Source organism: Acinonyx jubatus, chromosome B3 (assembly GCF_027475565.1).
Source record: "Acinonyx jubatus isolate Ajub_Pintada_27869175 chromosome B3, VMU_Ajub_asm_v1.0, whole genome shotgun sequence".
Taxonomy (NCBI): domain Eukaryota; kingdom Metazoa; phylum Chordata; class Mammalia; order Carnivora; family Felidae; genus Acinonyx; species Acinonyx jubatus.
In genome coordinates this window covers 33887765-33915516 of record NC_069386.1, presented here as the reverse complement: position 1 = coordinate 33915516, position 27752 = coordinate 33887765, and the positions used below count along the sequence as shown (strand labels likewise).

The 27752-nt window shown below is 43.5% G+C and overlaps 1 protein-coding gene and 1 long non-coding RNA gene across 5 annotated transcripts in view; both read left to right on the top strand.

Annotated features, from left to right (window-relative positions):
- THSD4 (thrombospondin type 1 domain containing 4) overlaps positions 1-27752 on the top strand; it is a 564068-nt gene that overhangs the window by 23663 nt on the left and 512653 nt on the right. For 2 of the 4 annotated variants that reach the window (XM_027067671.2, XM_053223795.1), the window contains exons 2-3: positions 164-271; positions 12479-12548. In XM_027067671.2, coding sequence (XP_026923472.2) covers positions 243-271; positions 12479-12548 — 99 coding nt within the window. In that variant the 5' untranslated portion in view covers positions 164-242. Of the gene's footprint in view, positions 1-163; positions 272-12022; positions 12240-12478; positions 12549-27752 lie in introns of those variants that run through there. The other 2 variants (XM_027067672.2, XM_053223796.1) reach the window with 2 other exon arrangements.
- LOC128315903 (uncharacterized) lies at positions 14562-19099 on the top strand. The gene is made up of 2 exons (XR_008299055.1): positions 14562-15829; positions 15864-19099. It is a non-coding gene; the product is annotated as an uncharacterized LOC128315903 (long non-coding RNA).

Here is a 27752-nt window from a genome sequence, read left to right as displayed (position 1 = left end):
TGTATACTCGGATTTCAACTGGGAAATGTAACCGTAACTGGACAGTGGCGTTTTTATTTTAATGGCTTCCATTTGCTCGCTTCCGGTTTCATTGGCCCCCCTTAGACTCCAGGATCTTCTTAAGCAAATGATGCTAAAAATAATATTGTTGTTCCTTCCGTAGGAGTTGAACATCACTCCCATCTGTGGAAAACTGGTAACATCTCAGAGGAGCCCTTGCTTCTTCCGGGACGCCCAGCATCATGGTTTCTTATTTCATGCGGTCTCTCAGGTAAGTGGAGAACCTTTTCAAAAGACAACAGGAAAACAGGAAATTCGATATTTGCATTTACTCTACAGTCTCTATAGTAACTAGCCTTGAGGGTCTGCACATCAGTGATATTGTTGATATACTATGTGCATGTGTATAATAAGTCTGCTATTCACAAGAGCCCTCGAGGCCTAGGGAGTAGTGTGCTGTGGGAAGAGGTGCTCAGACTGAGATCCAAGTGACTTGGGTTCAACCCGGTGTTCTGCTAGTTCCTGGGAGACCTCTGGGGTTCAGATTCTTATTTTTAAATAAAGACGTTCCTGGATGCGTGGATATTTAGCCTGGCTGCCCAATGGAATTACCTGAAGAACTTAAGCCAATCTTATCCTCTGGCTTGGACTTAATTGATCCAGTGTACTTAAAAAAGGACATCTCTGGTTCCTTCTGCTCAAAACATCTGTGACCTTCACCTGTGTGTTTTATTTGATCCCGATAGACCCTTTGAAAACTTCTTCGGTCCAAATGCTCTGTAAAAACACAATATGCAAAATGGTTAACGGTAGTGTTTTATTAAGCTAAATTTGTTTCCTAGGTTTGGATTTGTAATATTTACATATTATGAGATCAATGAGTCTGTGTTGATAAACACCAAAATTTGGAATCGGGATTTATGGGTGATGACTTGTACATCAGCCTTACCATCTAGCTTATTTTGCACTTGCTTTAGCTGTGTAGCATTAAGAAAATCTTGGGGCGCCTTGGGGCACCTGGGTGGCTCAGTCGGTTAAGTGTCCGAATTTAGCTCAGGTCATGATCACGAGGTCTGTGAGTTCAAGCCCTGTGTCAGGCTCTGTGCTGACAGCTCAGAGCCTGGAGCCTGCTTTGGATTCTGTGTCTCCCTCTCTGTCTCTCTCTGCCCTTCTCCCACTCGCACTCTGTCTCTGTCTCTCTCTCTCTCTCTCTCACTCAAAAATAAATAAACATTAAAAAATAAAAAAAAAGAAAGAAAATCTTGGGGCTCCTGGGTGGCTCAGTTGGCTAAGCATCCAACTTTGGCTCAGGTCATGATCTCGAGGTCCGTGAGTCTGAGCCCTGCGTCAGGCTCTGTGCTGACAACTCAGAACTGGAGCCTGCTTCAGATTCTGTGTCTCCCTCTCTCTCTGCCCCTCCCCTGCTCACGCTCTGTCTCTCTTTCTCTCTCTGAAAACTAAATAAACATTAAAAAAAATTAAGAAAATCTTGATCCGCAAGGTAAGTAATTGCAGTTCCTGAAGGAAGTTCATCTTGCAATCTCAAGATGCTCTTTAAACAAGTAGACTCAGGGGCGCCTGGGTGGCGCAGTCGGTTAAGCGTCCGACTTCAGCCAGGTCACGATCTCGCGGTCCGTGAGTTCGAGCCCCGCGTCAGGCTCTGGGCTGATGGCTCAGAGCCTGGAGCCTGTTTCTGATTCTGTGCCTCCCTCTCTCTCTGCCCCTCCCCTGTTCATGCTCTGTCTCTCTCTGTCCCAAAAATAAATAAACGTTGAAAAAAAGAATTTAAAAAAATAAAAAAAATAAGTAAGTAGACTCAGAATTTAGAAAGCGGGGAAGGAAGAATTTTTTATTTAAAAGTTGAATCACTAAGGATATCTTGTACTTTTTTTTCTTTTGTAACTATACATTAGCCCTGAATGCTCAGAACTTACAATAAAAAGCAAAATGGCTTATAATATGTTATTTTGGTGATGCCACATGCGATTGCCCAACCAGGGCTAGAGCATTTGCTAGGCAGATGCTCTTAGGCCAATGCCTGGCATTTAATTGAGTGTAGTGTAGTGTGTGTGTGTGTGTGTGTGTGCGTGCGCACGCCCTAGTCTGTAGTTGCTTGTATAATTTTACATGAACAGACATGTGCAGGCCTGAAGTCCAAAGACCCGTGCAGAGCTACAGCCTTCTTCATTAATGTCATTCACAAGTGTGTCACAGTCAGACCGAAGTCAGGAAAAGCTCCATTCTGAGGTCTCCGCAAAATCCAACTGTTAACAGGGCAGCCCAGATCTGCTCAGAGATAGTATTTGATAACTAACCTAAATTAGCAGGTTTGCATTTTTAAACCATAGTTTAAAAAAATAGATTTAAAAGATATTTCAAGACATGAGCTATGCATCGTGTTTGTGAAAACTCCAAAATAATGCTGTACAACCACAGGGGAGTGAGAAGTGCCCTTGGGCCACTGGGTCACTTCAGAACCACAGCATATTTGAGTACCAGGACCCCAATGGGGGACAGAGAAGTGGAAGCTACAGTTGCATATTGAACTGGATTGAAAAGGGCAGCAAAGGATGACCAAAGGTGGGTTCGCCATGTGGTACCCAAGTGGGAGCCTGGCCAGCAGCAGAAAGGCCTCTACAAGTCCTGAGGACCCTCAAAAATGTGGCCACCCAGGCTGCCCGAGGAAGGCCATTGCTTGGGAGAACTCCCCAAGTTTTTTCCTTGATGGGATTTTGGAATTTTCATTGATGCCTCTGTGAAAACAGTTGACCTCTCCTAATCTGATTGGTGGTTGGAAGCCATCTCCCTTCGAGGGGAGGCTCACCTCCAGGCTGGGCGTTATTTCAGAGAAATTGCCCATGGTTGGAAATGAGCAGGGTGGGAGTAGTTGAAAGCTAGATGTGGCCTTGCTACCCTTGGGATTGAACTCTGGAAGTCTTGACAGGTCTCCAGCATTAGGGTCCTTCTGAAGGGGTTGTTTATTTTATTTTTATTTTATTTTATTTTATTTTATTTTATTTTATTTTATTTTATTTTATTTATAAGGTTTTTTAAAATGTTTATTTTATGAGAGAGAGAGAGAGAGAGAGAGAGAGAGAGCGCAGGGTAGGGGCAGAAAGTGAGGGAGACAGAGTCTGAGGCAGCCTCCAGGCCCTGAGCTGTTAGTACAGAGCCCGATGTGGGGCTCCAACTCACGAACCGAGAGATCATGACGTGAGCTGAAGTCGAAAGCTTAACCCACTGAGGCACCCAGGCGCCCCTGAAGCGGCTGTTTAAACAGGCCTACTGAGCAGGACGTTTCTTCAAGAGTTCTGCTGAATGGAGTGGGGGGAGAAAATGTGGGCTCTGAGGATGGGTGATTCTTTGCAAGAGCTCAGCTGCAGATTCCATGAAGTCTCCTTCTTCATAAGCCAGGTTTTGCATTAAAACTCATAAACCGTTTTGCATTCTGTTTCAAGGGCCTTATAAATCTATTTTAATCTGAAAAAAAACTAGAATGACTTTCGTTTTAATGCTTTAGAAAATGTTCTGGGGAAAGGGCTATGTTTACTTTAAGAGCTAGAAGTCTTTGATAACATTAGTAGATCACACACACGCACACACACCCAAATTTTAAGGTTTTTTAAAAAAAATATTTATAAAGGCAACCAAGTGCATAAAGATCAATTGGAAAAGCTGGAAGATTTCTCTACCTATAGGGCAACAGGTCCAGATTAGAAGTCAGCTGCCAAGAAAATCCCTGAGAGGAAAAAACATTGAAGGGGATTCACAATTCTGATACGCAGAGATTTAGTTTAAAAATCCCTCCCCAGTTTTTCAAGCCACAAAGAAGCAGAAAGCCAGCTTCCCCCTCATTGAAAAAGACCAAAAAGCCTGGAGTATTAGCATAGCAAGAGTATCTCTGCCTTGCTCAATGTCTGCAGTAATAAAAAGAATCACTGTTAAACCCCACAGCAGAAAAAACACGGAAGTTTTAACTCTTGATGGAGCTGGTTAGCGAGTTGTCTTTGAACGTTGGACAAGCCTGGAGGCCACTCAACATTCAGGGCAAGGGAAAAATCCATTTGGACCAAAGGATTAGTCAAGGCTACATTAGGAAGTCTTTGTCCTGTTACAGGTTAACAGAGGAAAAGACACTAAGTGATACCAAAGTGTATATATTTCTTAAAGTCTTGCTCCAAATGGTACACTTTTTTTTTTTAAATGACAGTTACAGCCTATGTGTTTGTTCAGTGATTGAGTGGAAGCAAACCCAGTTTTCTGCTAGAATTAGTATAACAGGTGGTGATGGCTACGTATCATGGCCAGCCAACAAAATCTATTTAGAGCCGGTCTGCATGGTCGGGGGCTCATTTTGTACCTCGTACTATGCCTCAGTATAGTTGACAGTGTTTATGTTTGAAAGGAAAACACAATGGTTGAAAATGCCAGACAAGTGGTTAAATTGGCAGAAAATAAAGCTGACTAGGTGATCCTTATTTTTGAAGAGTAGGGTTTGAAGAAATACAGACGTAATTAGATTACAGAGGTAGATGGTGATTTTTATAGGTCTTGTGAAGTGGAGTTCTGGATCATTTTAAGGGGTTTACAGGTTGGTGGCCCTAGGTCAAGTGTCTGGTTTTAGTCTTCTGAAACGTAAGGCTTTTCTTTGCCTTCATACACACTTCAGTACAGTAATATTACTGTAATGCCTGTCAGCTGCTTCACTCAGAAATACAGTCAGAAGGGACTGAGGAAATGAGAAAGAGAGAGGTGGCTGTTCTTGGGGCAACTGAAAAAGATCCCGAATACAGAAAGGAAAAAAGAAGCGTGTTGAGAAGATGTGTCTGTGTGTGTAAGAAAGAGAATGACCAAAATAGTGATGTTTGAGATATGATCCATCAGTGAAAACGGAGACTCCCCTCAGGGGCGGAGGACTATGTGATCATTGGGAAGGATCATGGGCTCAATCAGTGTCCCTGTGCCAGTGACTAAGAAATGCGGTGGAGGAGGAGAAAATAAGGGAAGGAAAAAGGGGGAAAGATGGGGGAGGGGGAGGAGGAGGGTAGAGGAAGGAGGGAGGAAAGAGAGGAGGAGGGGTCAGGTTTGGATTATTAGTATTAAACTTAATTGTGTTTGGGGCACCTGGGTGGCTCAGTTGGTTAAGCGTCTGACTTCGGCTCAGATCATGATCTCACAGCTCGTGAGTTCGAGCCCGGCGTTGGGCTCTGTGCTGCCAGCTCGGAGCCTGGAGCCTGCTTCCGATTCTGTGTCTCCCTCTCTCTCTGCCCCCTACCCAACTCATGCTCGCTCTCTCTCTCTCAAAAATAAATAAACATTAAAAAATTAAAAAAAAAAAACCATCATGTTAATAGAGCAGGACAGACTTTGTGTAGCCCGCATCTAAACCACTACCCAGTTAATACTTAATGAACATTTGTTGAATATTGAATGAATGAGTTGATAATGATCTTTTGGGTAAAAGAAAGAAAGCAGAAAGTTTTTCTTTCCTGATGAGGATTGTTAGTTAATTACAAAAGCAGGTTAAAGCAGCAAATCATACAAATGATACACACACACCTTTAACAGTTTATTTTTAACTTAAAACACATGTACATTCACTCACTATTTTTTGATACGGGGCCAAGGACTTTTCTTTGAGCATGAACCCCTGATTGTCCTTCTTGCACAAACCACACCCATAAACATTATCTAAGGTTTCCATTTGGGTTTCTTTAACGTGGAGTGAGAATTTAAAGACATTCGCAAAGCAATCTCGGTTCAGATGATTCTAGATTTTATTATTTTTGCCCCTAATCATTTACAGTTGTCTCATCCACACCTAATTTGCCAACAGTCTTTTTTTTTTCTTGGCTACTTGCCTTTACCGAGTCTTTCCAAAGCATTCAGCTTCATTTTCGTAGAAACAACTAACAACGGCTCCTTCTTTTTGCGCTCTGTGTCATGGGTTTGTGTGCTATTTGGATATTTTCACGTGATTCCAAAGCAACGGGCACACACAGGTTTGGGAACACGGTTGACCCTGTATGAAGACAACTCCTCTGGTGGGAGCAGAATAGTACGAGTATGCCGGGGAAGAGCCTGCTGGAATCTTTTAGGGGAAGCCTCGTAGGAGAGCCATCTGAATGGTAGGCAGCGAGGCTAAGAGGAAATAAAATCGTTTTTTGGAGGACTGCCCTGGCAAACCCCTACCTATAAAATGATGGCAAGCATTCAGACAGTATTGATTTTTCTTTATGCCTGGCACAGCCCTGCACCTGGAGCATGTCCTCATCACTCAGTACTTGACTGTGGGATTTACTAGAACATTCTGTACCCAAAAGCATCCAGTGGAGTCAAGGTGTGATCACTGGGCTGCCAGCTACCCATTCCTTATGGACCCAAGTGGATTTATAGGCTTCAGGTTAACACTGACCCCCACCCCTGCCGGGACTGGAACCCGTAACTGCCAACTTGTGGAAATCTTCCTAATTTAGGATTGTCTTCCTTTTTCCTGTTCTTTTATTTTCCCAACAGAGAATTCTGAGATGCGCTTAGAAAACACTTCGTTGCTGGAGTGTTATGACAGGAGCTCTTTGCACCTCTTTTGTGAGCCATCATTCTTCCCTCCCTCTGGTTCTTCTTTCTCTCTCACTTCATTCCATCCTCCCAATTCTTCCATTCACTCGCTATTCATTGGTCCTGAGGTGGGACCAGAGCTCTGCTGATTATCTACTAGCTGCAAAGATGCATCAGTAACCATTTCCTTGAGAAATCTGCCATTGAGGAGGGGGAGTTACCAAAGGATGATGGGTCTTAAAGATCTGTGCCGTGACAGACACCTCACTTTGCCAGAGGCCCTGGTCCAGAGAACACAAATGGCCGCAAGAGTTGAGAACCTGGAAATCAGCAATAAAAACCAATATGCATAGAATAGATGTCTGTAAATCCATGCTCTAAATTGGAAACACTCACCCCACGAAAGGTAGGCAGGCCCTTGCGCCGAGCCTGTCCGTCTTACTTTGGGTTCAGCTTGGTTCTGAGGCCGAGGCCTGCCTAAAGGAAGCCGAGTTGAGAGGGCACAGGCTTGTCCACGGCACAGCAAGTGATGGCTGATGGCCGGCAGGAGACAGCGAAGGGCAGGCTGGGGGTTCAGAGAATGCCAGGCGTCTGGGCCTTTCAACCTCCTCCGCTCCAAGGCCACCACCTTGTGCTCCACAGATGGCTTGATAATCATGCTGGCGATTCTGAGCCATCTAGAAAAGGTTACTTACGCTCAGTATACTCCGTATAAGAAATCAGGAAAATAAATAGAGTGCATTTTTGTAAGTTTGGGATTGAAACGGTCGGCTTCCATTATTTTAAGCCTTAGAATGTTCTCTCGTGAGGCTGGATAAACCAGGTTTTATCACATGTACTTACTTTCTGATTATTTTTGCAAGCATGACAGAAAGTGAAACAGATGTGTGAAGCCACAGCCTCGTAAGAACGGGTAAGAAAATTGATGTGATGAAATGCAAATGCTTGGTTTAAAGGTGTGTTGTGTTAATGAGGCCCCAGAGCACGGTGGTTAAGGGTCCAGGCCAAGGGTCTGACTGCTGGCTTTGAAATCAGCCTTTGCCACTTAGGTGGGTGTGCCCTTCGATAAATGACTTCGCCTCTCTGTGCCTCAATTTCCTCACCTGCAGAGTGAATATAACGCAAGCGTCTGGCGGGATGGTTGTGGAGATTCAATGAAATAACACTCGTAAGCGTTGAGATCATGGATAGCCATCAAGTCTTCATGGTCGAATGGCATTTGTCACCTGTCTCCCTCTCTTGCTGCCTTTACTCTTAACTGCTGTCAGAGAAAGGCGGAGGGTTGAGCTGGTGAAATGCATGCTTAGCAAAACTTTTTCAGCTCCAGAGAGCAGTAGGTAGAGATTTCACTTCAGTGCTAAGATTTTGGCTCTCTTTTGCTAAGGTCAGTATAATTTTATTAGTTTCCCAACTGCTCCCCAAATATCTCTTGGGTTGTATTAACTGAAGAAGAAAAGAAGTAAGGTGGGTTCCCCCCCCCCCCCCCCCCGCTGTTTTCCTTGTTTTGTTACTTGATATGCTCAAGCGGTGTTGAGTTCATTGAGGTAATCCTAGGAACACAGTGGCTGTGACATGATCCATCCTCCCTGGAGTTGAGGATGTTGATGCGGAGGGTGGGGAGCGGTTGGCCAAGGAAAATCCAGAAGCCCAGAGCAGAGCCCTGGTTCCATGATGTAAATCTTGTACTGAATTTCAATGAGTATTATTTTCTACAGGAGGAAATGAAATGATGGAGTGTTTAAAATCTACAACGACACTGGGTAGATGGCATTTTTTTTTCCCCCTGTGTGCAAGGTTGGGTTGTTTCTACTGCAAGGTGAATCAGAAAGTCTTGGTAGGAATGTGGCTTCCCCCGCCGCTCGGAGGGGAGTGTATGATTTGTTTGCCAAAGGCCCTGGTAGCCTTCAATCTGTCAAAACGTTGCAAGCGTGGAGCAGTCTGCCAAAGCAAACTATCAAAGTGAAATAACACACGAGTTGCACACACACAGACATACACATGCTGTCCCATTCCCCAGACGTTAATTTTGAATTGGGTCAGGAGGAACAAGGATTTGGGCTAGATCGTTGGTGTTTTGAAGCGGTGTGGGCACAGCTATGGACTACCAATTAGATAGGTATGTGTGAGCAGGGTGGGGTATCCTAAAACAGAGCCTACTGAGCATGGGTGGGAAACTTCCAGCCCTTGGCAGAGTTTCATCTGGCCTCTGGGGTAATATATTGTTCTGGCTGCTGTTATTACAGCCCAAAGAATAATTTCCCCTCTGGGGGAATTTATTCTATTCCATTCAGAGCAGAGCCCATTTAATAACTAAGATTTTATTCCAGAATGAATTTTATTGGGTACCCCTATGTATTTAACTTCACGAGGACCCAGCTCAATGAAGAAAAGAAGTATTTGAACATCTAAATATAATTTGAGTTGCATTTTTACACCAAGAGGCACTGGCAAACATTTTGCTGCCATACCTCGTGTCGATCCTAGGAGAGTAAATTTGGGGGGCATCACGCGGAAATTCAAAAGCATGGCTGATTTTTATAAAGCCTTCATAGAATAACTTCTAAAACCTTCCAAAGTGACTTTGGGCATTTTTGAATATGTTAATTCACACTATTTCCATCTATCTTGAGATTTCATAGGTTGTCAAGATGATGTGACATCATTCGTCAATTCGCTAAATTAAGCTTTTTCTGTATAGAAGACACTCTGCTAGATGCCGGGGAATAAAGGAGTGACAAAATCAACTGCCTGATCTCACGGAGCCTCTGTTCTAGTGGGTGGAGAGGGAGATTTCAAGGAATGAAGATGCAGTCTGTGCGATAGTCAGTGCTGTGGAGAAAAATAAGGTTCTTCCGTACAGGCTGGGAGGGCGTTTACGGAGAAGGGACAGCTTTGGGCAGACACCTGAAAGAGGGGAGGGGACGAGCTGTAGAAGTATCTGGGAGTAGAGTTGACCAGGCATCTTGGAATGACCCAGAATCTTCCCTCCTCCAAGTCGGGGAAGGGCAGCCTGGGATGAGTAGTTATGCAGAAGGGCTCCCGACTGCATCGCAAATATGTGGCTTGGGCTGAGGTGTAACACATTTATGGAGCTGTTGTTTGTTTTTGGTTTTGTTTTTAACAAAACCACGCCCATCTGGTTTTCTTTTTTAAACGAGTAAACAGTGCCAGAACATGTTACTATGATTCAGGGTTGTAGGTGCGAGTTCATGACAGACAGTGGCTCATTTGAGGTAGACAGGGCAGGTGATATGATTCCCATTTTCCCAATGAGGAAACAGGTATGGGGATGATTTGGCCAAGGTTGTGTAACTAAGGAGCGGGAAAAAGTTGTGTGTATGTGTGGGAGGGGATGGCTTCATTGGGTCGAGTGGCCGTTCTTTTAGAAGCTTTAGCTCTGGTTTTCCTTCAGTAGTTTTTGGTATGAATCTATGACGTGAGTAACTTCACCACCTAGACCGGCACCACCAGCTCCCCGTGTGCCTGCTGAACAGCACAGATCCCTGTACCTGTGCGTTGGCTAGTGCAGAAATAGAACATTTCCATCATTGTAGAAAATTCCGTTGGACAGCCCTGGCCTAGATCCTCAAGCATGTCGTAAACCAACTCTTTGATTCTCTTCGCGACTGATTTCATACCCTATTTTTCTGGATAGACACCCTGCTTGAAAAGATTTTGTATATAGATATGCTACGTTATAAAGGAAGTCTAGTCAGCTTGAAGAATTTCAGTCTCTCATTGATTGGTAATATCTCTTCCTGCAGAGTCTGTCCTCTCCGTGGACTGGGAGGGGCAGACACCTGTAGCAGGAAGAGGGGGCGTGGCTGGTTTCTTCACACCACACGCCCAGTTCTCTTCCCAGCCCCTCCCTCTGCCATTGTTAGCGGCTCCTGGGTGGAGCCAGGGAGACGTAGGGGGCAAAGGTTTCCCATGGGCGCGGTGCCCTTGGTGATCTGGTGTTGCTGCCCTCAGGTCGGATCTCAGGGCTGGTCCTTTGGAGGACTTCGTCCTCACTTGGGGGTCACCTGCTGCACATCTCCTTATGACCTCCTCCTAGCTCCTGTACTCCACAGGTACCCGCCACACATCATCGCCTAACCCAGCAAGCAGCCTTCGATGAGGTCCTTTCTAGGCAACCTAAGCCCAGCCTTCCACCGTGCCCGTATACAGTTGACGGGGAAAAGCCCGCATCTTCTGGCCCTGCTTGCTGTAGAAATACGGGCTGTTCCCCTTCCAGCCCACTCTGTCCACTCTGCCCTCCTAGACACCCCAGCTAGGTTTTGGGGGAGAATCTGGCACCAGTCCTTATAACCTGAACTTGGGGTCTCAGATAAAGCTCTCTAAATGGTAGTCCTCCTTGTTTGGCTTGGGAGAGAGCCCCAGGTTTTCCTCCTACAGGAGGAGAGTAGGGGGCTGTGCTCAGCACTTCTGTGTAAATATTCGAAGAAATCCACGCAGGGCAAACTTGTCTCAGTCTTCAGTTGCTCCCTGTACAGGTGGAGGTGGTGAGGGGGTACAACGTGGAACAGGGGCGGGGCAGAGGGGACACTTCCTTTTCTGGTCCCGAATAGACGATGCAGCCCCTCTTTTTTGAAATGTGTGCATACATATGTAATAAATGCTCTTGGCCCTCAGCTCTGGGGCCTTGGCTGCAACTCTGAGACAACAATGACAAGGATGGATCTGACACCTCGTTCCGTATCCCTTCGCCCGGCTTCCCGTCCCGTTGCTGTCTCTGACCGGTCTGTCCACAGGCATTCTGGGTGGTCTGCCAGGGTCTGGCTGATTTCATACAAAGAGGGGCTTAGGGTAGAACTGAAGATACTTAGAGACGGTGGGGAGCTTTCTCTTCTCTAACTCCACCAGCCCTAATCTCCACGTCCCGAGAGGTTCTTGATGTCCGCATCAGTGACTCCACATGGTGAGTTTCGCTCGGACTGGGGGCAGTGTTTCACATCTCACAGTTGTGTTGGAAGCCTCAAAAAGGTTGAGAACCACTGGGTCACTTAACTGTCCTCGGGGTTAAAGCTTAAAAAAGGATTCAGAAGACAGCTAAGTAGGACAAGGGGCCTTTTTACAGGGATGCTCAAAGCAAGGCCATGGCTGAATCCAAGTCAAGGGACTTTGGGGATTTAAATGAACTGACAGTGCTTGTGTCTCCTGTGATTAACTCGCTGTGTGGGCGCTTTCACCTCTGTCGTCTTCCGTGATCCGTACAGAAGGTGAGAACGTGGGGAGTCAGAGACATCGGCTTGCCCGGAATCCCCCAGATGGGGATGGTGGGGCTGGGATTCCAGCCTCAATGTGTTTGAATCCAAAGCGTCATCTCTCTTAGCACACCATGCTGTCTCAGGGCCAGCTGGCTCCTGTTCATACCTTCCCTTTATTTGATGACAAGTCCTAATCAGGGCTGGTGACAGTCAGGCTTAACGCAGCTAATCCCGCCCATGGAGAACATATGTGACACGAAAGGGCCAAGGACGAGCAGAGGAAAGGCTCCCAGGGAAGCAGGGCGTGGTGGAGAGGGGCTTCCCTGGCCAGGCTCAGAGCCCCAGCCTGACCTTACCAGCTCCAGTGGGACCACGCACGCACTAGCACTTTCTCTGTGTCCATCGCCCCATCTTCCACGGGAAGAGACTGAGGCTCAGGAGGTTACATACCCTGACCCAGAAACCCTGCTGGTAAGTGGTAGAGGGTTTGATCCCAGATCTGCCCCGTGCCTTGGCCGAGCCCACAGCCCCGTGCTGCCTCCCCTCCCACGAGGCTGCTGGCCCTGTGCACCTTCACTGGGTCACGTCCCCGGGGCCCGGCTTGGACTGTTCTCTCCCTTCCAGCGATGGGGCAGAGCTGCCGCCTTCAGCTGGATGCTGCTTCCTGGAACATACTCACAGCCCTGCCTGTTGCTGTTTTTCCTTCTCAGTGTCCTGGGTTCCCTCCTGCTGCTTGGATTCCAGCTCGTCTGCCCACAGCCCTCCACTGAACACAGAAAGGTAAGCCATGGCGGCTCAGAGGCTTTGCCTCTCTGCACAAGGGGCTGGGGTCACTCTGGTAACTGCCCTGAGTTTGGTTCTGTCTGGAGGTGAGTCACCACTAAGCTCGAGAGGAAGCACCATTTATAGAACGCTCACCAATTCTCCTGTCCCTCCTAAGCCTTGGAGCTCACAAATGAAGCTGGTGCCCAGAGTCGGTGTCTGATCTGAGAGCATCGCTGCTGTTGCTGGCTGTGTCCTTGAGAATGGGGCCGCGAGGGAGAGGGCAGGGAGGAGACTACCATCTAGGCGCGGTGGAACACCAGCATGGACCTTTTACCCCTTCGAGGGGCACCTGCAGGGGTGGTGTGCAGAGATGATGAGAGAGGGCTCCAGCTAAAGCTGTCGCTGTAGGTATGCGAAGGGACCCTAATTGGGAGCCACGATCTTTGGGAGGGGGACACAGCCCCTGCCAGCCAGCAGCCAGGCAGGGAGGGAGCAGAGAAATAAGGATCTGGCCCTCTCTTTTCCTCCCCTTCTCCATTTCCAGCTGGGGACTCCCTTTAGCTGAACCGCACAAAAAAGAAAAAAGCCCCTCGGTGCAGTCCTCAGAGGCCAGCCTCCTAGGCAACAAAGCTGGACGGAGAAGGGTGGACAGAGCATCTGGAGGGGGCAGAGAGTATTAGGCATGCTTCCCTTCAGGCTCTGTGTGTTTCACAGCAAATGGATTATTCACTGCTACCTAAACAGGCCAAATGCTGCTCCTACAACAGAACAGGTGCATGATAAATGTTTCCTTAGAAACAGATGCACGACCCTGCGAAGGTGCTTAAAATCCCTTCCTGCTGCCTAGGAACTCCTCGTGTCTACACGTCATGAAATGCAGATGCTTCTGAGAGGAATGGTGGGTCAGGCATCTGTATCGAAGTGTGACTGACTTGGTTCAAACCTTTCCTGAAAGAGGGGTTTCATAGGGGAAGTCCAGGAGGGTGGGGAGTGGACAAAAGGTATGTTACAAGGGTTTGCCTGGATGTGACCCTTCAGGCAGGATTCTTGATGTTCTTGTCTGAATAGTTTAACTTCCTTTAGGTCTGTTCATTATGTTCTGGCTTTGTTTTTCTGGGCCAGATATGATCCTGTATTGTACTGCATCCCCGACTAGGCTATCGGCTCCATGAGACTGCCATCTTCCCGGCTCCTGGAATATAGCCTGGTGTGTTGTAGGTGCTCAATAAAATACTTGTCGGATGACTGACTGGTTGAATGAATGGTTGAAGGAACGAATAGAAAATCTGGCTGAGCTCTAAGCATCATTTTTTTAGAGTCACTTGGAGATTTAACCCCCCCTCACTCCACTGCATCATCCCCATTCATAATTGCAAGAAATCAGAAAGGACAACTACTATAGTTTAAATGTTTGCGTCCCCTTCAGATTCACATGTTGAAACCTAACATCCAACATGATGGTATTTGCAGGTGGGGCCTTTGGCAGGTGCTTAGGGTATGGGGAGGGAGAGCCCTGACGAATGGGGTTAGTGACCTCATTAGAGTCAGGAGGGAGCTTGCTGCCTGCCATGTGAGGGTACAATAAGAAGTCTGCCACCCGGAACAAGACACCATGATCTTGGATTTCTAGCCTCCAGAAGTGTGACAAATACATTTCTGTTGTTTATCAGCCACCCAGTCTGTGGTACCTTCTTGTAGCAGCCTCGAACCGACTGAGACAAAAATGGGCACCGAGTAGCGGGGGTGCTGCTATGACAAATGGCTAAATGGTGAGGTGGCTTCGGAACTGGGTTGTGGGCAGAGACTGGAAGATGGGGGTGCATTCTAGAAGAGGCCATGAGTGGGCTTTTAAGGGTGTTTCTGGTACGAGCTCAGAAAGGGAAGAGGAAGGCTGTAGGGAAAGCCTCACTCTGCTCAGAGAACAATGATCCTGAACAGAAAGATGGTGGAATGTGGTTAGTGAAGGATGGGGCCTCAGACGGAAGTGAGGAACATGTTACTGGAAACTGCAGGACAGGCCGTGCCAAACACTTGAAAGAAATTGTGTTCGGGTTCTAGTGTTTTGTGGAAGGTAGAACTTGCAAGAGATGAAATAAGAGATTTAGCTGAAGCGATTTTGAAGCCAAGTGTTGAAGGAGTGGCCTGGTTTGTCTCGACTGCTTCTAGTAAAATGTGAAAAAAGAGAAACGGCTCAAAAATGGAATTGTTAACCGGAAAGGAAGCAGAGCACAGAACTTAAAGATTTGGAAAATTCTGAGCGTATCCATATGCGTATTGAAGAGAATGAGAAAGTCCTCAGGGAGAACACGTAGGGTGTGGCCAAGAGACGACTGATAGGGGGATTAGTCAGCCATCTCAAAGAAGCCAGGAACCATTTTCCAAGACAATGGAAGACTGCAAAGAAGGCTTTGCTTGTGCCTGACTCTCCCTGGACCACCTCACTTGCCAGCACTCTTTCCTTGGCTGCCCCAGGTGCTGTTCCAGCGCCCGGTAAGGCGTGGGCTGTGCCTGGCAGAGCTTGGGGGCATGGCTGCCTCCATCTTGATTTCAAAGGACAAGGCCTCCCAGCAAAGCCATGGTCCCAGGTGTTAACCCTGGAGAGCCACTGTGGGGACAGGGCTGCCCAAAGCTGTAGGGGCAGGGCAGCCAGGAGCCATGGGGCCTCAACCTAGCCCAGCAAAGCTTGGGCAGGAGCACTGCCCCACTGAGTCTGGAGAGCAGAGTATCAAGGCAAAGAGGATTATTCTTGAGGCTTAAGGTCTAATGGAATTTGCCTCCTTGGGTTTTGGACTTGCTTAGGCCTTGTCCGTCTTTTCTCCTTTCTTCTTTCTCTCATCTGGAATGAGAATGCCTGTCCTGTGCCTGTCTCACCATTGTATTTCAGAAGCACATAACATGCTTGACTTCGCAGGTTCACAGTTGGAGAGCAGACTGCCTCAGGACAAATCATACCTGAGCCTCGCTCATATCTGATTTAGGTTGATATTTAGATAGGACTGGACCTAGACTTCAAAGTTGATGCTGGAACCAGTTACGAATTTGGGGCTATTTGGACGATGTATACAAGATGTCTTGCATACAAGAAAGACATGGATTTTGGAGGACCAGGATGGAATACAATAGACTGAATGTGTCCCCCCTCTCCCCCCGCCAAATTCATATGTTGAAACTGAATCCCCAGTGTGATGTTATTTGGAGGTGGGGCCTTTGGGAGGTGATTCAGTCCTAAGACGATTAGTCCCTTATAAAAGAGATCCCAGAGAGATCTCTTGCCCCTTCTGCTAGGTGGAGACACAGTGAGAAACTTGCTGTCATGAACCAGGAAATGAGCTCTCCTACCTGCTGTCATGAACCAGGAAATGAGCTCTCCTAGACACCAAATCCACCGGCCCCTTAATCTCAGACATCCTAGCCTCCAGGACTGTGACAACTAAATGTGCATTGTTCGTAAGCCACTGAGTCTATGGTATTTTTGTTATAGCAGCTGGAATGGACTAAGACAACTGTCTTTTCATTATTAAGTTATATTATTTATTACTGTTTGGAACTGTCAGGGCTATTAATTCTAATAGTCGAATCAATTTTCCAGTGTTTTGTTGTTGTTGTTGCTAAAACAGACCATCATAACTGAAAATATTTTATGAATGGTCAATTTACTTTGCTATTTCTCTCAATTTTTCAAGTTAGCCTGATGAGAGAGAGAGCAAGAGAGGGAGCGCATGTGCACAGTTGCCTGTGCGTACCTGAACAAAAGGTTCACAAATCAGTATTGCCTTCATTTTTCTTAAAGTACGTGCTCTGGGAAATGAAAAAAAAAAAAAGGTTTATGAGTTGCTTTGGAATGTTGCATTTTATTTATTTTTTTATTTAAAAAAATTTTTTTTAACGTTTTTATTTATTTTTGAGACAGAGAGAGACAGAGCATGGACAGGGGAGGGGCAGAGAGAGAGGGAGACACAGAATCAGAAGCAGGCTCCAGGCTCTGAGCCATCAGCCCAGAGCCCGACGCAGGGCTCGAACTCACGGACCGTGAGATCGTGACCTGAGCTGCAGTCAGACGCTTAACCGACTGAGCCACCCAGGCGCCCCTGGAATGTTGCATTTTAAAATTGAATGAAAAGTATCCCATCTTGGCATATGGTACCGCCTCAAAATATTCTTAAGAACTTTGTAGTAGAAAGATTAAAAAAAAAACTTTTTTTAGAATCATTTATAGATTACTTGGAGAACATACATTTTAGGACAGTTCTCAAATATAATTATATGCATTTTGGCTGCCAAGGTCATTGTCATCCACCCTAAAGAAAAGATTCAATGCTTTCTTGGGTGTTGAATTTCTTCTTGGTGTCTTATCAGAGCTTTGTAGGGCTGTGACTGTCATCCTGCCTGCTTATGTCCTAAAAACCCTGGCAGCAGTACTGGCAATGGTAACATCCATTTATTTCCGCAGTGTGAGAAATAAGAAGGTACTTATTAAAACAGGGGTCAGAATTTTTTTTTTTCCTATAAAGGACCAGTTGTGAATATGTTGGGCTTTCTAGGGTACAAAGTTACCGTCATAACTACTCAACTCTGCTTTTGCAGCACAAAGGCGGCCATAGACCATAGGTAACTGAATATGCATAACTCTGTTCCAATAAAGCTTTATTTATAAAAACAGGTGGTTAGCTGGATTTGGGCCATGGTTCCCACTTTGCAGACCACCACTCTAAAGTCTGATAGAGAGGAGATAACTACAAGTATACGTGTTTTGGAATTTGAAGTTGGAAGTTGTCTCCTCCTGGAACTCTTAAGGAACACAAAAGATTTGCGAAACAGGTGTATTTTTTCATTAAAACGTAGGAATTATGATTGCTATCAAATTGCTTTCGTTGCTTAGATAAATCGTGATTGAAGTCCTTCTGACCCATTGTTTTGGGGCAAAATCCACTCCCAGTCTGTGGCAGAGAACGGCAGAAAGAATTAGAAAACCATTTATGGTAAACTCTTAAGGGACAGCATTACTAATTTGTGCATGTGGCAGTTTAGTATGTATGTGAAAACTACCCGCTTAAAGACATCTCTCTTCTTCATTACAATAGCATGTCCAACTTTAGCATATGGAAGCATTTCTGCAGTGTAAGTTATTCTGAGGAAAAGACATGATTTGTAAATGCTGTCAAGTAAACTATGCTTTTCTAAGTGCGGCTCGGGTGACTGGATACATCTCTGTAAAAACTGTCCCACAATAGTGCGGGAAAAGCAGACACCGGGGCAGAGTGTAAGCAACCCTTTTCAGGTACTTTTTTTTTTTTTTTAATTTTTTAATGTTTATGTATTTTTGAGAGAAAGAGAGACAGAGCACGAGCAGGGGAGGGGCAGAGAGAAGAGGGAGATACAGAATCCGAAACAGGCTCCAGGCTCTGAGCTGTCAGCACAGAGCCCAATGCCGGGCTCGAACTCATGAACCATGAGATCGTGATCTGAGCCGAAGTCAGACGCTTAACTGACTGAGCCACCCAGGTGCCCCCAGGTATTTCTATCCAGCTGTCTTCCTCTTCCTCCTGCAACAAGGACACTATCACAAAGGATTGCTCAACCTCTATTCTTGGAATTGTTAATGACCCTTGGCAAATTTTTAAAACTTTCTGTGGCTTCATTTGCAGATAAGGTAAGACCAAGAGCAGGGAAAAAAAAAAAAAAACTTGACCGAGATTTTAATCAAAATCATATGTTATTAATAAGGGAAACTGTGTAGATTGTAGAAAGCTTTTAAGTTAATGAAACTGTTTTACTGTCTTCCCAACAGACACTGACTGAGCAAGTTGCTTTTCTAAGTCGTAATATGTATAGTCAACATCATCTGTTTAGGAAAGAGCTGCGAAACATGTTTTTTCCTACAAATGAAAAAACATGCGTATACCTAACTCACAACTGCTCAATGAGTTTTTTTTTAAGTTTACTTTTTAAATTAAAAGTATGCACGTGCATTATAAAGAATTTAGAAAACAATGAAAAACTAGAAGGAAATAAAAGCTCACCCCTTGGGCCCCCAGCTCTTCAACCTGTTATTTATAGAAGCTTTCAAACAAAAAGAACAGAGACACTGTAGAATGAAGTGAGGGTGAAGTAAAATATTTGTTTTGCTAACTGATTAGCAAGTCACAATGTGAACAGCCGGGGACCTTGTGATGGCTTTAGGACCTACTATTAATGTAGTAAGATGTGCAGCCAATGCCTTCAAATTGCCTCTAGACAGTGTCATATGATTGGATGTTGAACAGAAAGCCGATAGAAGGGCAAAAAGAAGTTGAGCTGTGTAACATTTCTCATACCGTTGCAGCTGTATTCAAGGAGAAGAAAGGAAAAAATCATAATGTTTTTAGAAGGAAACATGAAAATATCCACATTAGGGGCACCTGGGTGGCTCAGTTGGTTGAGTGTCTGACTTCGGCTCAGGTCATGATCTCGCCGTTCGTGGATTCAAGCCCCACATCGGGCTCTGTGCTGAGTCGGTGTGGAGTCTGCTTGGGATTCTCTCTCTCCTTATCTCTGACCCAACCCTGCTTGTGTTCTCTCTCTCTCTCTCTCTCAAAATAAATAAACTTAAAAAAATATATCCGTATGAGTTGCACTGGCAGTTTCTCAAACAAGACACCAAAAGAATTGAGCTACCCCGGAATCGATGACTTTTGTTTATGAAAATACACCATAAAGAAAAAAAGAGCGAAAAGATATGCCCTAAACAGGTGAGCATATTGACCATAATATATTTGACAAAAGGGTCATGTTAAAAAAATCCTGTAGTGATCATTAAGAAAGTTAAGCAATCGGACTTTAAAATGGACTGAAGACTTGAATACATCATGTAAGAGGATATTCGGCTGGTCAATAAGCGTACGAAAAGGTGGTCAATCAAAGTCATTAGTCCTTAGGGAAATGCAAATTAAGATGGGATATCACCGGAATAGCTTTAATATGAGAAACACTGAGAGTACCAAGTGCTCATGAGGAATGGGAGCTACTGGAACTTCCATGTGATGCCGGTGGGAGTTTAAAACCGTGGCCCCCTTTGGAAACTGTTTTACACAATCTCTTAAAGCTAGCCATATACCTGTTCAAAAACCTGGCTGTTCTACTCCTAAGTATTTACCTAAGGGAAATGAGTGTCTGTATCTACCAAAACGTATGCATAAAAATGTTACAAGCAGTTAGTTTCATTTACAATAGCTCAAAATTTGAAATAATGCAAAAAGCCTTATGCATCCACAGAATGGATAGCTAATTATAGTATCTCCATACAAGGTAACACTAAATAACAATTAAAAAATAAACTTCTGATTCCAGCCAAGATGGAACCATAGGTGTTGGATTTACCCTCCCATCGAGAACGAGAGCAAAATGGCCAAGATAGAGCAATAGGGAAAGGAAAGTTTTCCCCTTTACCTTCTCCCTGAAATAACCAAAATAAAACAGAACCAGACAAGATATATGAAGGAGTGGTTTCAGAACTGTGGATATTGGTCAGCATAAGACAATGATTTCTTGGAGATGGGAAACAAATGAGTTGAACCCTGAAATTTCCCCAGCTAACTGCCTTGATAGCATTTCCTACCCTTGGAGGAAGGAACGGGAACCCGGGCGGAACCTGTTGGATTCCTTGATTTGTGTACCTGGACTTGAGAGCCCAGTGGGGCCACGGTGGCAAGAGTCTGCAGGACAGAGTACCAGAGAGTGGAGCGACGGTGAGGGAAGACACAGAGACCCCAAGGGCTCTCCTCGGGGGTGCAACACAGGACCCATGAGCACATGCATGTGAGCCAGTAGCCTGAGTCTGGAAAAGAACCGTCTAAAAGGATTGAAGGGAACAGTGTCCAGCCCTCATACAGCACCAGAAACAGTGACTCTTTCCAGCAGCCAGATTTTAAAAACTCCCAGTCCAGGGGATGTTAGAGAGAACACTCAGGAAGCTCTTGCCTCGGTACTGGGGAAATGATTGACCCCAGACTCTGTGTTGCTCTGGACCTACCTGACAAATCGTAAAAGTACTCCTGGAAAGGATCAAACTGTTGCAGAGTAACTTAACTATTCTAGCACAAAGCTCACGAATGTAGGAATATAAAAATCTCTAGCACCCAAAAAGGTACAATTCAAGATGTCTGACATTTGGTCAAGGATTACCAGGCACACACAGAAACAGAAGAACAGCACCGTTCTTCATAAAGAGAACAGTTGAAGCCAACTCAGAACTGATGCAGATTTTTGTGTTTGTAAAGAAGGATATTAACAGTTACTAAGACAGTATTTCATAGATTCAAAAAGTTGAGTAGAACCACGGAAGATATAAAAGCCCTCGTCAAACTTCTCAGGTTGAAAATGACGAAGTCTGAAGTGAAAAATATCCTGGATGCAATTAATGGCAGATTTGGCAGTGCAGAAGAAAAGATAAATGAACTTGATGATGTAACACTAGAAACTTTCTGAAATAAAACATAGAATGAGAAAAGAATCTTAAAAACGAACAGAGCATTTGTGAGCTCTGGGACAGCTTCAGGTGGGCTTATCTGTGTGCAATTAGAATACCAAAAGGAGAAGAGGTGGGAGGGGAGTGACAGAAAAGATATGAAAACTATGAACTCAGGAATATCAGTGAGCTCCAAGAGCTAGAAGATGAAGAAAATTGAACCAAGTCACACCAGAATCAAGTTGCTCAAAACTAGTAATGAAGAGAAAAAAATTCAGAAGCTCCTAAAATAAAAAGAGAGACAGGTTACACACACACACACAAAGATCGGGATACAGCAGATTCCTTGTCTCCTGTCACTCATGTAAGGGAAACAACATCTTTATTTATCTTTTTAAATTAAAAACGTTTTTTTAAACGTTACTTATTTTTCAGAGAGAGAGAGAGACAGTGCAAGCAGGGGAGGGGCAGAGAGAGAGGGAGACACAGAATCCGAAGCAGGCCCCAGGCTCTGAGCTGTCAGCACAGAACCTGACATGGGGCTCAAACCCACAAGCCATGAGATCATGACCTGAGTGGAAGTCGGGTGCTTAACCGACTGAGCCACCCAGGCACCCAGGGAAACAACATCTTTAAAGCACTGAAAGAATAAAACTCAATTTAGAATTCTCCACCCAGGAAAAAAAAAAATCTTTCAAAAATAAAGGTTAAATAAAGACATTTTGTCAGACATACCAATGCTGTACTAACAAACTGCACCGCTAGAATTGTTACAAGAAGTTCTTTAGGCAGTACGAAAATGGTATCAGATGGAAATATGGACCTCTACAAAGGAATGCAGTGCACCAGAAATGATAACTACGTGGGCAAATGTATAAGGCTTCAAAAAATTATTTAAATCTCCCTTAAATATAGACTCTTTAAATAAAAAACAACATCTTGGGGGATATGTATAAGCAAAATGTGTAACAACACTAGTATAAATGCCAGAGGAGGCTAAATGGAACTATTATAAGGTTCTTATAACATATGTAAAATGGTATCATGTTACTTAAAGGTAGACTGATGTGTTAAGGATGTATACTGTAAACCCTAAAACAACCATTAAAGTGACACCAGTCAAAAAAAGGGAAATAATGTAATTTATTATTATTATTATTATTTTCAAATAATTCAAAAGAATACAGAAAAAGAGGAAAAAGAATCAAATAACTAGAAAAAACAAATAGCAAGATGGTAGACTTAAATATGATTGTATTAATCACAAAACACCTCAACTAAAAGGCAGAGATTGAAAGATTGGATTAAAAAACCAAGGCACACACCTGTGTGCTGTCTACAAGAAATGCACTTAAACATAAAGGCATAAATAGATTAAAAGGTGAAGAATGGAGAGAGATCATCTTAAAACCAGTCAAAAGAAAGCTGGAGGGACCCTGTCACCATCAGAGAGAGTAGATTTCGGAGCAAAGAATATTACTAGGGATAAAGAGGGTCATTTCATAACAAGAGGAGTCAATTTATCAAGGGACATAATAATCTTAAACATTTATGTACCTAAGAATAGTACTTCAAATTACTGAAGCAAAATCTGATGTAACTGCAAGGAGAGACAGACAAATCCACAAGTATAGTCAGAGATTTCAGTGCTTCCTTCCTAATATTTGATAGCACATATGGACAGAAAAATCAGAAAGGGTATAGGAGACTTGGCCATGACTATCAACCAACTTGACCTAGTGGGCATTTGTAGAACATTCCCTCAAACAAAATCATATATGCATTCTTTCCAGGGGCATGAAGAACACTTACCAATTGTTCTTGGTCATTTTTTGGGCCATCAAACAAGTTTCCATGTAACAAGATTCAAGATGCAGACAGTTTGTTCTCTGATCACAATGGGATTTGATTAGAGATCAATAACAGGAAGGTATCCGGAAAATCCGCCCCCCTCCAAACTTGGAAATAAAATAACACACTTCAAAGTGATCTTTGGGTCAGAGAATAAATGAAAGGAAAATTAGACTGTACTTTGACCTGAATGAAACTGAAAACACAAAATAACAAATTATGGAATGCTGCTCACACAGCACTTAGAAGGAAACTTATGTAGCTCAATACCTATAAAGATAAATAGACCTCAAATCAATGACCTCTGTTTCCACCATGACAACTAGGAAAAGAGCAATTAAACTCAAACCAAGAAGAAAGGAACTAATAAAGATCAAAGCAGTGAACTATAAAATAGAAACAGAGAAACTAGAGAGAAAACCATTTAAACCAGAAGCTGGTTCATTGAGATGATCAATAAAATGGATAAATCTTGAACCAGGGTGATCAGGGGGGAAAAAAAAGAATGAAGACACAAATTTTATCAGGAGACAGAGTGGTGTTATCACTATAGATTCTGTAGATACAGCAACAGGATGATAAGGAAATCTTATGAATACGTTTATTGCTATGAATTCAACAACTTAGATGAAAAAGACAAATTATTAGAAAGATGCAAACTACCATAGCTCACTCGAGACAAAGTTGGTTAACAGGATAGTTCTATATTAATTAAATAAATGGAATTTGTAGTTAAAAGCCTTCCTGCAAAAAACAAAAGCAAAAAGAAAACAAAAACTCCAGGTCCTGATGTCTTCATTGGTAAATTCTTACAAACATTTAAGGAAGAAATAATACTAATTTTATACAAGCTCTTCCAGAAAATTGAAGAGGAAGAAAAACTTCCTAAGTCATTGTGAGAGCAGCATTACATACCAAAGCCAAATAAAGCTACTCCGAGAAAACTATAGGTGATTATCCATCGTGAACATCAATACAAAAATTCTAAATATAATTTTAGCAAATTGAAATCAGCATTATAGGAAATGGTACTACATCATGGATAAGGAACTGGGCTTTATTCCAGGAAAATAAGGTTGGTCTAACATTTAAAATGCATCAATGTATGATCAAAACTACTAACTTCTACTGTTCTAGGACACTCTTAAGAGAATGAAACGACAAACCACAGACTGAGAGAAAATATTTATAAATCATATAATTGACAAATGGCTTTTCTGCAGAATATATAAGGTACTCCCAAAACTCAATAGTAAGGAAAAAACAACGTTCACCAAGGAAGATGGTTGGCAAGTAAGGTCATGAAAAGATGCTAATCATCTTTAGTTGTCGTTAGGGAAATATACAGAAACCATAGTGAGATATGACCACACACCCAGTAGAGTGGCTAAAATTAAGAAGACTGACCATACCAAGTCCCGAGGGGGATGTAGAGGACCAGGTTCCCTCATACACTGCTAGTGGGATATAAAAATGGCAAACTACTTTGGAAAGCCATTTGGCAGTTTCTTAAATAGTTACATGCGTACCTATCGTATGGTCCAATATTTACCCAAGAGGAAAGGAAATTTGCATCCAGACAAAGACTTGTTCATGAATGTTCATAGCAGCTTTATTTGCCATTAATTGGAAACCATGCAAATGTCTATCAACAGGTGAGTGAATAAACAAATCTTAGTTCATCCATACTAAGAAATACTACTGCACAGTAGAAAGATATGCACTCTGGATACATGCCGGAACATGCGTATATCTCAGTATAAGTATGCTGAGTGAAAGAACCTACCCAAAAAAGTGGACATACTGTGTTATTCCATTTATGTAAACTTCGAGAAAATGTCAGCTAATCTGTAATGACAGAAAGTATATCAGTGTTTGTGGGGGATAAAGGGAAGGGGAGGGATGGAAAATAACCCAGGGGTACAAAGAAACTTTTGGGGTGATGGATATGCGCATTATCTTGGCGATGGTGATGGTTTCTTGGGTGAATGTGTACGAGCAATCTCATCAAGCTGTACCCTTCAAATAGGTGCAATTAATCGTGTGTCAGTTATACCTCAATAAAGCTGCTAAAAACAAACTGATACAATCAACAGCTGAATGAACTTCACATGGGTTCATTCACTGAACTCACTGAATAAATTTTTCTTGTTGATCTGAAGATGCCAGACACAAAAGTACCTACCGTATGATTGCATTTATATTTATTCAAGAACAAAGTGAATTTGTGGTGAAAATTAAATTGGAAGAATGGATACGAACAGAGGCAGGGTGAGACTGACCAGTGAGGGGCACGAGGAATCCTTCTGGGATGTTGGAAATATTCTACATCTTGACCTAGGTGGTGGTTATTTAGGACTTCAAAGTAAAAAAAAAAAAAAAGTCATATATTTACAATAAGCATACTTTATGCACTTTATGTGTGTTATACCTCAATACAAAAATAAAAGGAGGGAGAAAGGGAAGGAGACAAGGCAGTGTAGCAAACTACACTGGTGATGGAAGTCTTTGGAGCAGCGTGGGATTATCCTTTGAGAGCAACCAGGAAACAAAGATGCTCTTCAAAGAACAGCATAGGGCACGCTCTCATTAGCGAGTGTCCTGCACAGAACCCTTCCAGAATTGCAAGCTGACTGAAGCAGGCACTGTGTTGTTTCCAGCTGGTATTCGTCAGGCCTTCTGTTTCCAATGGTCTAAGTATAACTGAGTGCTTCTGCAAAATTAAGAGTATTTCTACTTATGAGAAATGAAGAAATTAAAGTAAAAAGACCTTATTAAGGACTGGGAAGAATGTCAATGTTCACTAATTCATGCTGTGCCAAATCTTGTGGATTCAAGTCCAAGGGCAGAAAAATCAAATTTGCTTCTGTTACACATGGAGCTGTGAGCCTAAGACTTCGTGTTTGGAAAGCCCTTTGCAATGTAGCAGAAAGAGAAACGGCTTCAGGTTTTAGTGGGGGCACAGTGGGCGCCGTCCTGGCCTTTTAGCCTCTTCCTTGTGTAGGGCCAGGATTCCCCTTCAGATCTCTGGGGTTTTGTTTTTTTTTTTTGAGTATGTTTATTACCTGCTGGTAGGTGGCATGGTGGAACATAGAATGAACAATTCTGCCTGGAACCTGGCTTTCGTATTGACGAATGCTTGCTGACTTCCTTGACCAGAGCGGCCTGCCTGGCCTTTGGGAACCTCTTTGCCCTTCTCCGTCCTTGGCTGACTTAACGTGAATTGGTTTTTCATCCTTCCAATCTTGGTGCTGGCCATCGTGGTATCACCCATCCATGCCTGGTGCCAGGAAGACTGGAAGGAAGTCCTAGCCATCCTCCTCCCCAGCATGGTAGCTCTGCCTTCGACTATTTTCGTGAAACTTTGCCTGCTTCAGATGCCTCCATCTCTTGATTTGAAAGGAATTGTTAACTTGAGGGAAAATTCCAAATCAAGAAATGAAACACAAAAGACCGAGAAGAACTTGGGTTGCATATTCTGTTTGTAGAAGTTTGTGAAGATGTTGAGGGACCATCAGAGGAAGCAGATGCTGGGGATAGATAATATAAGCTGGGGAAACTGAGGCAACCACCCCACATTTTTTTTCCACCCAACATTTAATTTTTATTTTTATTTATTTATTTTTTATTACGAAAAAAAAATTTTTTTTTAACGTTTATTTATTTTTGAGACAGAGAGAGACAGAGCATGAACGGGGGAGGGTCAGAGAGAGGGAGACACAGACTCTGAAACAGGCTCCAGGCTCTGAGCTGTCAGCACAGAGCCCGACGCAAGGCTTGAACTCACGGACCGCGAGATCATGACCTGAGCTGAAGTCGGCCGCTCAACCGACTGAGCCACCCAGGCGCCCCTCCACCCAACATTTTAAATGGCAAAAATGATATCCACTGAGTTTTGAGTGTTCCTTCCCTATGACACACCACCTTTTCTGATTTCTTTAAATAACTCTTTTGGTATTTAATTACCCCTAAGTTCAGGGGCAAAAAACCCCTTGCTTTCTATATTGTGGATATTTCTTGTGTTCTAAGTATTTTTTTCTGCTTCATAGAAACACACACAGTCCAAGTTTATAAATTCTTTCCTTTGGAAATTTCTAGTTCCATTTGTACTAGTACTTAAAAACAAATGCCTTATAAATTTGTTATTATTGTCTGAAAAACTAATACCCATATCTCAAATGTGATCTTACTCTAAACAAACAGTTATACAGAATAGATTTGTGTGTGTGTGTGTGTGTGTGTGTGTGTGTGTGTGTGTGTGTGTTTTGACCCTAACAGTGACTTTGGGACTATAAATGGTTCTAAGAAAAATGACTATTTTATGTACTTTGATTTTTTTTCCTGAAATTTCCATTCCCTCCTACACTTACACATACAAAATCCAAACCATAAAAAGGTGTTTTTAAAATAACTTCTAAATTCCCCACTATGTTATGTTTCCAGGCCAGATTACAGTTAAAACAAAGTTTTGACAGACAGAATAACTTATCACTTAGGCCACAAATCTTGGTCTTTGGAAAAGAAAACAAATCATAGTACAGATCTTCCTTGACTTACAATGGGGTTACGTTTTAATAAACCCATCCTAAGTCGAAAATGCATTTAATACACTTAACCTACCAAAAGTCGTAGCTTAGCCTAGCCCACCTTAAAGTGCTCAGAACACCGACTTTAGCCTACATTTGGGAGAAACCATCCAACACAAAGCCTATTTTATAAGAAAGTGTTGAATATCTCATGTAATTTATTGAATACTGTTCTGAAAGTGAAAAACAGAATGGTTGTCTGGGTGCAGAACGGTGGTAAATTGTCTCAGCTGTTTATCCTTGTGATCTCGAGCTACCGCTGCCCCTGTGCACCATCATGAGAGAGAATTTGTGCCACGTATCCCTAGCCCAGGAAGAGATCCAAAATCAAAATTCAAA